General features: G+C 42.0%; 1 protein-coding gene across 1 annotated transcript in view; it reads right to left on the bottom strand.

Annotated features, from left to right (window-relative positions):
- The window catches only part of LOC118410671 (putative ammonium transporter 3), a 12,424-nt gene extending 1,621 nt beyond the window's left edge, over window positions 1-10,803 (bottom strand). Inside the window, exons 1-12 of the mRNA XM_035812475.1 lie at window positions 10,662-10,803; window positions 9,990-10,098; window positions 9,362-9,430; window positions 9,052-9,206; window positions 8,551-8,651; window positions 5,873-6,054; window positions 4,734-4,805; window positions 4,147-4,206; window positions 3,221-3,297; window positions 2,311-2,420; window positions 1,566-1,679; window positions 459-590 (exon numbers count right to left, since the gene is read on the bottom strand). Coding sequence (XP_035668368.1) covers window positions 459-590; window positions 1,566-1,679; window positions 2,311-2,420; window positions 3,221-3,297; window positions 4,147-4,206; window positions 4,734-4,805; window positions 5,873-6,054; window positions 8,551-8,651; window positions 9,052-9,206; window positions 9,362-9,430; window positions 9,990-10,098; window positions 10,662-10,803 — 1,323 coding nt within the window. The remainder of the gene's footprint in view (window positions 1-458; window positions 591-1,565; window positions 1,680-2,310; window positions 2,421-3,220; window positions 3,298-4,146; window positions 4,207-4,733; window positions 4,806-5,872; window positions 6,055-8,550; window positions 8,652-9,051; window positions 9,207-9,361; window positions 9,431-9,989; window positions 10,099-10,661) is intronic.
- Between the last annotated feature and the right edge of the window lie 244 nt (window positions 10,804-11,047).

Genomic DNA, 11,047 nt, shown 5'->3' with positions numbered 1-11,047 from the left:
TTTCGATGTCTGTCAGACATCTTCCTCAGATGATGTCTGACAGACATCGAAACCTCAGCAAGTAAGTCAAATTTTGGTTGTGCAAAAGAATCCTCATATATCCTATATTCTACCAACCTGATGAAATTATTTTGGGACGCACACCAATGTCAATATTGAAATCACACACACTTGTATATGCGCACTTGTGTCACTTATTGCTTAGATAAAGTTTAACAGTTCAGTTCAGTTCATCCTCATATGAGGTGCCATTAACAATGTCTGACCATGCGTTTCTATCTAGCATGGCGGCTAGCAAGTTAAGTTGTAGTCCTTTAAAGTTTAACGCCGGAGAAGAATTTTGTTAGATAGCAAGACGTGACACCGGTGGATCGAAGCAAAACATATAATTAACATATTGTAGAAATAGATAAGCAAACAAGCAAACAAGTAAATAATGAAGACAATATAACTCCTACCTCTTCCAAAGACACCCTCAGCCCGATGATTTTGTCGATGCCCTTTAGCAGGATGAAGGACATGGCGCAGGCCCAGCTGATAAACGTGACGGCACCTAACGCCTGGACTCCTAACAGGTAGAACCCGCCTCCCTGGAGATAGATAGATGAATGATGAATTGATGAACGAAAGAATGTAGCCTCAAGAGCAGGCTCTTCCGCTCCGTAGACCAGTAGTCAGCGACGGCCGGTGTGACAGCGATGCAGTACAAACAAGAAAGCTTCTGAAAAAAGCTGGCCGGTGCGTATTTTGGAAAAAGCCTGGATGTTAAACAAAATCACACGAAAAAAGAGTTTTTAAACATCGAATTACTGAATTGGTCTTTCTTCTATTAAAAAAACACTACACGAGATTTGTCTAACAAAGAAAAAAAAATTTAGCAAGTGAGGTTCGAACCTACGATCTAAAGAAGGCTGGTACCGTGCTGTAGACCGCTCGGCCACGCTGGCTCGATTACGCAATAGCACGTATAGATGGGCTATTTGCTTAAAGTGACCGATCCATGCATCCATGCATCCATGCAACCGCACCGGCAAAAAAATGGCCAGCAAAAGTGTATTATGAAGAGAAAAAAAGGCCCCCAGAGAGCCTGCTATGGAGGCTATAAAGAATGAATGAATGAATCGGTGAATAAAGGAACGATTGAATGAATGACTGTAATGATATCACATTTCATTACATTTCATAGCAATCATGATACGTCTGAATCGAGGAATGATTTGTGACGAAAGGAAGGTGTAATAAACGAAACTAACGAAGGAAAAAAGGAAGGAATGAAAGAAGCAATGGCGGAAGGAGAGAAGGAAGGAAGAATGGAAGTAAGGAAGGAAGGAAGCACGGAAGGAAGAAAGGATGTAAGGAAGGAATGTAGAAAAGGAGGTAGGGAGGAAGGAGAGACGGAATGAATGAAGGACGAAAAGAAAGAAAGATGGAATAGGAATGGAAGAAAGGAAGGAAGGCCAGGAATAAAAAGCATGAACTAAGCCTGCACTAAAACATTAAAAAAATTGTTTTAATTTTAATTCTAATTTTACATAAGAAATGGGCGTTGTGTATAAAGCACCTACCTTGAGGAGCCCGTCGTATCTACTGATGCCCTCCAGCGCGTCCACGTGCCCGAAGATGCCGACGGCCAGGATGGCCCAGACCGAGCACAGCCCATGCACGGGGAAGCACCCCACCTGGCGGTTTCAAAACAAAGTGTTTACACTCACTTAATATGGCGTTACAGACAATTTACCAATTACATTTGAATTTGTATGTGATTAGAGTCATGTGACCACACATTATAACACCCACACACTATTAGATTCCAGTGGATTTCAGTCGTAGACGGATGGCTAAATGGCGGATGGATTGATGGATGGGTAGGGGAGGAAGGCATGGAGGATGAACGGAGAATGAAATTGATACCAAGTAAACGAATAGATGGGTACCGATGGATAGATGGATGGATGGATGGATAGATGGATGGATGGACGGTACGGACGGATGAATGGCGTGAGTGCTAAATGAATGAATAAACGAATAAACGGATGGTTTAATGAGTGGAATTATGAATAGATTGATTGATGATTAATTGATTGATTGACTGGCCGACTGATTGATTGGTTAATGATTTGATTGATTGGTTAATGGTTTGATTGATTGGTTAATGAATTGGTCGACAGATTCATGAATTAATTGATTGATTGACTGGTTGATTGAATGATTGACATGTTGATTTACCGATTGATTGATTGATTGATTGATCAATCGATAGATCGATATAGATCGATCTTTATCGATTTATTGATCATAAAAGTTACGCACCGGATCATCAATACGCAGCTTGACCATCATCTCCGTGCCGACACACGACAGGAAGGAACCCACGGCGCCAATCACCAGCCCCTCCCACGGGTGCGCTAGGGCACAGATTCCTGCAGACAACAAACCAAAAATTCTCCAAGTATCCCAATACACCACTTAGGCTTGCTAGTTAGGTCACGTTTCCAATCAGGGGCCCGGCCGGGATGTTTGCAGAAATCAAAAATAAAAGTATTGGGCTGATGTGCCCTAATGTAAATAGCCTCCTTGACGCCCCTCACGAACCAATCCTAATTACATAAGGGCACATCAACCCTCGTTGAACCGTGATGGTGGCAGGTTTCGCCTTCCCGCCATTTATGATTCGCTGCTACCTGACGTCATCCGACGACTTCCGGATTAGTGCAGCGAGTCATTTCATCTGAAGAAGGTCGGATTGAGTGTTCGGCCGAAATTTATGGTTTCTTTTAGTGTTGGAACAAAGTTTAAACATTAATTTTTCAATATGGAATCTACCAACACAGATGAGCTTTCATTCAAAAATAAAAGTGTTTACCAAGAAATATACACAAATTATGCTCATGACTATTTTCTAAATGTTCTGTGTCTTTCGTTACCTTTTATATCATATTTTTCGTTTCCGAAAACTACCCGCGCCCCGGGTTGGGAATTGGGACCTAAGTCTTACAGACACACACATTTACTAATTGCTATATCTCCCTCTTCACGAAAGAAAATCGTTCTGCTTTGATTCCAAATGTCACGAAAAAAGAGATCGAAAGCGGATGTCATCCATAGAGTCGAATCAACATTGCCTAAGTCTTACACTAACTTATACTTTTAAGTCAGTGCTCATGCTCTAACTCTACCTTAAACACACACACGTAGCTTTTTAACCATTGCCTATACATACCTGTGACGCCAACCAAAGCCCCCAGGATGCCATTGATCAGGTAAGAGATGTCAAACTTCTGGTTTTTGGTGACGTAACTGTTTGTAAGATATGAAATTGGAAAGACATTCGTGTGTTATGTACCGTATACAATATACATCTATAATTGGTGATATGAACCTGTAACAGCGATAGAACTTTGCAATAGAGTCGGCTAGAAAATGTCACGTATGCGCCAGAGATAGCCTTTCTTTCCTTTATAATAATAATATTTAGTTGCAAATCCATGCCCGTAGGCTAATTGCAATGATACAGACAGTAAAAAGTAACAAGTGTCTATTCTATATACACACACGTCAGCTATCTATGTACATGCTTCTACATTCTTTACTGGGAGGTTTGACTTCTTCTTTGGAGGCAGTGGCTGATGAAAAGTCCCACTTCTTTAATGATTAGTGGGTTCTGTGATTTTAACAGAAATATAGTTTTTTAGGTCTACTAACTGGTGAAAAGTTGGAAATATTGTTTTGATTGTGTCAAAAAGGTTGTTTCTTTCGTCCTCATAATGGGGGCAGTTACATATAAAATGTATTTCATCTTCCACTGCATCCGTCGCACAGTATTTACACAATCTATCTTGGACTGGCACCTTTTTTTATTTATAACGACCCTTTTCTATCTCTAGTGAGTGAGCACTGATTCTTATCTTACATACATTGGATCTCTTGTCAGCGTCGTTCTGATAGATCATAGCGGAAGCTGTATTGCTGATATAATCAGGATTTTACCATGGTAAATGTTGGCCGACAAATTCTGGGGCATGAAGCAAGCCCACACTAGGAAAGGCCACATCTACACAACGCATCAGGTTCAGCAAACCTTTGTACTTTTTTTGTAAAGTCATGAACATAAGATAGTAGCTTAAAATTAATGTTTGTGTCTCATACCTGAGAACGACCGCCACGATCCCTCCGCCCATGGACGCGGTAATGGTGGACACAGCCGACCTGCAACACCAGTTTTTGTCATCATCAAAACATGTTTATGTCATGAGAGAAGAAAACGCTCCGCCCCTTATGCGTCACCAAAAATGTAACCGTCGAGAATTTTTGACATCATTTGAATTATCAGGCGTATCACTAAGAATGGTATTTTATCTGATTGATATTTTGACTAGGCACCACAAATCGTTTCAAGCAAAAGCCTGTTACATACTCAAGATATAAGTTGAGTCACCATTCGCACTACTTTCTTATCACCAGGCATAAACTTAACCACCACCTAAGTATTCATTATTAGGCACACAGATTGAAACCTAGGGGTCTTGAATCACTACCAGCAAGATTGTAGCACTCCGCCGCACTTGGCTAAGCAGTTTGAAATAAACCTGGTTTCAGCTAATCCATTGGTGTCATTCTTGCTTCATACAATGAAGATATAAGAGTATAGGAACGACCGGATACAAGGTAGGTGATGTCAATTTAACAGCGGGACAATGAATGATATGATGAAGGAAATATTTCTAAGAATTTACCTTGCAGCTAGCTTCCACTTGCCACCGGTAATGCCGAACGTGCTGCCGCAGTTAAAGCCAAGCCAACCCCACCTAGAGGGGAAACATACAAACACACATGTGCAGTCATGCACTTTAGGCCATGTTGATTCGATTCTCGGACAATTTGGTAATTTGTCTATTCCTGTATAATGAAAGCACTTCAGTACATTGGACTGCCATGTTCCCTTTTAAACATCATCATCATCATGATCATCCTCGCCGCATGTCAATCAATGTCAGGCCTACGTCACATACCCTACCTGGGAACCGGCAGGGCTGTTTGCGGAAACGAAAAATTTAAGTTGATGCCAATGAATATGTACAATGCATGCTGTTGAATCATTTTCGGTCCATTTTGTGTTGTTGTTTATATAGATTGTAGTTTATATAGTAATGATAGAAGTATTCTTTTTAGCTATATTATAGGAAAGTTCCCTCGCTTTGAATCTTTGTCTAGTGTTGAAAAATTCATTTTTCTTATGAGTTTTGATCGAACGACATTATACAAACACATCTCAAGCTACATATTCAACATTACTAAGAAACGAGAAGAAGCCGAACAAATATATTAGACTAGTTTTAGAATCCATGTTTTAGAAACCATGTGTACTGCATTACTACCTTTTGTATCTATATGCCTGTACTTAGCCCGATAGGGCATGAATGTGCAATAAAGGCTATTATTATTATTGTTATTATTTTATATCATACTTATTGTTCCCGAAAGCTGCCCGGCCGGGCCCCTTTGTGGGGATGTGACGTAGGCCTTACTGAGGATTTTCTTTACGGCTATGTTTGCGGTGGCCACTAGCTTAACCGCGAACTTAACAACCACCGCGAATATTTATCCATTAGAGTATGTAAAGCACTGGAAGCGGAACTTGATAGAGCTTCAACTCGATAGAGTATAAAAATGTATGTGTGTGTATGTATAGTATGTGACTAAAGCCTATGGCGCTACCGCGAACGTAAAACCACCGCGAGCACTCCATTTGTCCGCCAAGGTGAATTTAAATCCCCCCGAACGTGAATACATTTACACTAAATTACAGTAATAGAAAACAACAACGTTACGATTTCCCAACCCAACATCTGCTTGGAGAGTATTAACAGCTTACCATAGCATAAACATGCCCAGCAGCGCGTTGGTAGGAGAGCCCATGGGCGGGGCCTCGTCCCGGTCCCAGCGTCCGTGCCGAGGGCCCAGGATCAGCGTTGCCACCAGGCTACACACGCCCCCTAGCAGGTGGACCGGTCCTGCACCTCCGACGTCTACGTATCCCAACTTGTTCAACCAGCCCTGGACGATACAATGTAAGAGAGTAAACTGTGGTTTTGTTCGTTGCCCCCCTCCCCCCATTCTTTCTTATCTTTCTTTTTCTTTTCTTTTCTTCTCTTTCCTTCCTCGTTCCTTTTTCTTTTCTTCATTCTTAAGCTTTATTACCTCCATGAAATGTCATGGAATGGAGGTTATATTTTCTGTTATGTGTCTCTGTCTGTGTGGATGATTACTCAAGAACGGCTGGATGGATTGGTTTCATACTTGTTGTGTTGGTGGGGTGTGATAAAAGCTCGAATCGATGAGATTTTGGGAGCCGTTTCTGTCGTTATAATCGATGTAATAATATCAGAAATCACCCCTATATTTGAGATATATTGGTACAGGCATCGTGCTTTATGTGTTTGTTAATGGGCTTAGCTCCAAGCAGATGGTGAGGTGACAGCTGTTTGGGGAACTCCGAGTTTTTTTAATATGATAATTAGTTTTACTTATGTCTGCTTAGGATATCATGGAGATGTGAAGCGTAAGTATAACTGTAAGAAGTTGAGGTAAATTAAACGATAATGCTTAATAGGTATGGATGTCTCACATACTGTACTGCTGATTTGAGTGACATGGTGATTAAAATGCCATTAGGTCCTCTCATCTGGGTTGGGTGTCAGAAGTTTTATGGGCAATACAGATGTTCTGATTTTGTTACGACAAGGGACAGTTGTTAGTTGTCTCTTTCGTAGCCAATGGTACTTGTTTTATAGCAGACGGGGTTGGCGCCAAGTATTCATCTTACAGTTGGTGTAGGGCTGTCAGAGGAAAGTGTGCATCTCGTTTTTGTACCGTGTGAACAGCTGATGTTATGACATATTGGTGGAAAATCAAATCACCATCTGACTAAAGTTGGCCACATCCCTTCTTCTTTCTGAGTTTCCCAACTTCCTCCCACCACACAGCTCTGAGGCACATAGTCGAACCTCAATAATGCTGACAACCCTAGACATTTTAAATGCCAAACATCAAGCTTAAGGAACACCACGCTACCATATGCCGTCGACCTCTTAAACGCACATTACACAATTAAGTGTCACATTTTGATAATTACTAATCAGATGGACATCCTCTGTGTCATTAAATAAATACACCACTACTTTCCCATAACATTTATATTATATAACCATTATTCTCAAATACAACCGACTATAAACATACATACCATCCACAAAAAAGCAATAAATATTTCATGGAGGTATGAGGTCCCCGAACTCTAGTTTCTTATCCTTTCTTTCGTGAATTTCGTTTTGTCTTTCTTGCTTCTTTCTTTTTCGAGATACTTTCCTATATATGTATATTACGTTCTCTCCTTCCTTCCTTCTTTCTTTTATCTTTCTCCATTCTTAAAGCCTTTTTCCTTTATCTTTCTTTCCTTTCTTCCTCTCTTCTTGGACTGTTTCTGTCTCTCTTTCTTATTTCTTTCTTTCAATAGATGCTTTCCTACTTGTATATTACTTAATTCATATCTTTCTTTCAGTTGATTTATGTCCAATACAAAGCTGCAACTGATATAGAAATTAAAGATTGCCCTGCTTGTGTAAGTTGAAATTTGCATTTACTTTTCTTTACGCCTACAATAATGTTTAATCTGTAAAAAAATATTTCTTTCTCCATCATTTTGTCGCATTTATAACAAGGTAGAGAAAATTTGGCTTATAGCTACTCTGTAGCTTAAAGCTAAGAATAGTTCATCCAAACTTAAAGCTAGATGAAAGTCACATTTGTTGCTATTACAGTCAAAACTGATGCGTTAATCCGATCATGTTTATCGATCCTCTAATCCAAAATGTCAATCTGCCCTTTTGAAGCAGCGTTCAAAGATGCCGACGGTCTTTTGGGAGCTGAGTTTGGGACTATTCCAGTTTCAAGTAAAGAAGGGGGTAGTCAAGAGAACTAGAAAACCTTTGTTTCCTTTTTGGCGACGCCTCTGATGCGGAGTCGTTATCATAGCTTGCAATTGAGGGAAAGCGTTACCTTACTGTCACAGACCCAGTGAGAAAGAAACAGAACACGTTACCTTACTGTCCCAGGCCCAGTGGGAGGGGAAACAGAACACGTTACCTTACTGTCCCAGGCCTGTCCTAGGCCCAGGGGGAGGGGAAACAGAACACGTTACCTTACTGTCCCAGGCCCAGTGAGAGGAGAAACAGAACACGTTAGGCTTACTGTCCCAGGCCCAGTGGGAGGGGAAACAGAACACGTGACCTTACTGTCCCAGGCCCAGTGGGAGGGGAAACAGAACACGTTACCTTACTGTCCCAGGCCCAGTGAGAGGAGAAACAGAACACGTTACCTTACTGTCCTAGGCCCAGGGGGAGGGGAAACAGAACACGTTACCTTACTGTCCCAGGCCCAGTGGGAGGGGAAACAGAACACGTTACCTTACTGTCCCAGGCCCAGTGAGAGGAGAAACAGAACACGTTACCTTACTGTCCCAGGCCCAGTGAGAGGAGAAACAGAACACGTTACCTTACTGTCCCAGGCCCAGTGGGAGGGGAAACAGAACACCAGCGTGTTGAGAACACAGAACGCCATGTAGGCCTGTAGCTTGGTCCGCTCCGCCATCGCACCTAGTATTGAGAAAAATCGCCCTAGTTATCATTGAAAATCGACGACACCTCAAGATTTGAAATTGGCGCGGTCGTTATGGCCAGGGATTTGGTCCCAATTTTTGGCGGTCGCGTTGGCCAGGTGGTCGCTGTGCAGAGGTCGCTTAATGCTTACGTCAATGGAAAAAAATTTCGGCACCAAGAAACAACGGTTGTAATGCCCAGGTGGTCGCTAAGAAGATGTGGTCGCTTGGCAGGTTTGACCGTACATGTATTCATAGCTAACCCGTGAAAATATAACGGATATAGGTTCATCCTCATCATCTCGGGCGACTTGCCCGGATCAAATCAACCCTCCCTTCCTTCCAGACATCCATGTGTCCCATAACGTTCATAGGCTTCAAAGTTAAACCTTTGTTACCTGAGACGATTGTCGTGGCCGTGGTCGCAAAGGACATCTGGAAGAAGAACTTGGAGAAGACCCAGCCCATCTTCGCCTCCTCCGCGTCCACGAAGAACTGTCCCAGCCCACAGAACGCGTTACTCCAGGGGCTCTCACCGAAACTAAACGCGTATCTAGCAGGGAGAGAAAACATTTCCCGTCAACATTATGATAATAAACGTGTAGAAGAACTGTCCCAGCCCACAGAACGCGTTACTCCAGGGACTTTCACCGAAACTAAATGCGTATCTGGCAGGGAGAGAAAACATGTCCCGTCAACATAATAAACGTGTAGAAGAACTGTCCCAGCCCACAGAACGCGTTACTCCAGGGACTCTCACCGAAACTAAACGCGTATCTAGCAGGGAGAGAAAACATGTCCCGTCAACATAATAAACGTGTAGAAGAACTGTCCCAGCCCACAGAACGCGTTACTCCAGGGACTCTCACCGAGACTAAAAGCGTATCTAGCAGGGAGAGAAAACATGTCCCGTCAACATAATAAACGTGTACAAGAACGTTCTTAGCCCACAGAACGCGTTACTCCAGGACTCTCACCGAGACTAAACGCGTATCTATCAGGGAGAGAAAACATGTCCCGTCAACGGGGGCCGATACCGACTTCAAAGCACCTTTGACCATTTGCTGACGTCACACTTGTGTGGCATAGGCTTTGGGTCATATCAACTCAATGATGATCAGAAGACTGACCAAAAGCTTGTTGGTAAGCGTTTTATTCCGTGTACGAATACCAAGTTCAAGATTACAACATAATGTTGATTAGCGTCACAGATGAACTTATATTACTGTGTACGTAGTCCCTTTAATTGAGCTGATAATAGATACCTACACATCAGTACGTCCATCAGCATACTAGTCATTTATAAATCGTGCAGTAGAATAAGTCTTTAACTTACCCGAACATCCAGTAAGCCAGTCCTCCGTACAACACGTCGGACGCGTTCTTTACCATGATGTTCACTTCGTTTTTCGGGGAAACAGTCCCGCTTTCTAATAATCCAAAACCTGAGAAGTTACAAATAATGATATTATATTTCTGCATGTCGAAAGCATGTGTATTCACAATTTACTACGTAAAAAAACATTTCCCACGTTGAAAGGCAACAGAAGCAATAAGAATTGGGTTCAACTTCAACTTAAATGCGTTCTCTTTTGCAAGCAATAGGGCACATCAACAACAAAAGAAAGAAGAAATGAATATATAAGGGATAAAATCATCTCTATTCGGTACAACATGAATAACACAATTCTATAAAATTTTGTCTCGTGACACTTTTTCAGGAAAACGCAAGGCAGGGAAAGAAAATATACTGAGTACATCGGAAATTGTAAGATGTTTTCCTTACAGCTTAAAACCGACGTATGCAAGTATTCATATTCAATAAGAAAAAAAACAGTTTACGTTTTTAAGATGTTTTCGTCGTGCTTTACATATAAAGAATAATTTCTACATCAAATGATGAATGATAAATATCGATACAAGAATGGTATACTTTTTAGAGAATAGACACAGTACAGATGAATGAATAAGGATAGTGATAGGAATAACAGAATCTAAATTTTCGTACCTGACTGCATGGTGAAGATGATGAAGGCGCTAGTCAGGATCCACGTGGCGTCGTCAGAGTACTGGTTCTCGTCTGCCGCTGTGGCCGCCGCTACCGTGGCCGTCACGTTGGTCGCGTTGGTCACGTTCGCAGCCGCCGCCATGGTCCACAAGAGTTGTTGTGGTGCTCTGGTTAAGGTCGCAGAACACAGTATTTATGCGCGACCTCCGGACCCTCGTATGACGTAGGGGCAAGAAAGTAGTGCGGCAAAAATCTGGAAGCGCATGTTAACACTGCGCCATAAAATCAGCGGGACTTTGCTATATCGTAGTATAATGAGTCGACTCTCAGATCGTATGTACAAGTTTACAATGTTTGCCCATTCGGTGAATGAACGCACGTTACGT

This window comes from Branchiostoma floridae, chromosome 2 (genome assembly GCF_000003815.2).
Source record: "Branchiostoma floridae strain S238N-H82 chromosome 2, Bfl_VNyyK, whole genome shotgun sequence".
NCBI classification, from domain to species: domain Eukaryota; kingdom Metazoa; phylum Chordata; class Leptocardii; order Amphioxiformes; family Branchiostomatidae; genus Branchiostoma; species Branchiostoma floridae.
The sequence above is the reverse complement of the archived record's forward strand: the minus strand, read 5'-3'. Positions and strand labels throughout refer to the sequence as shown.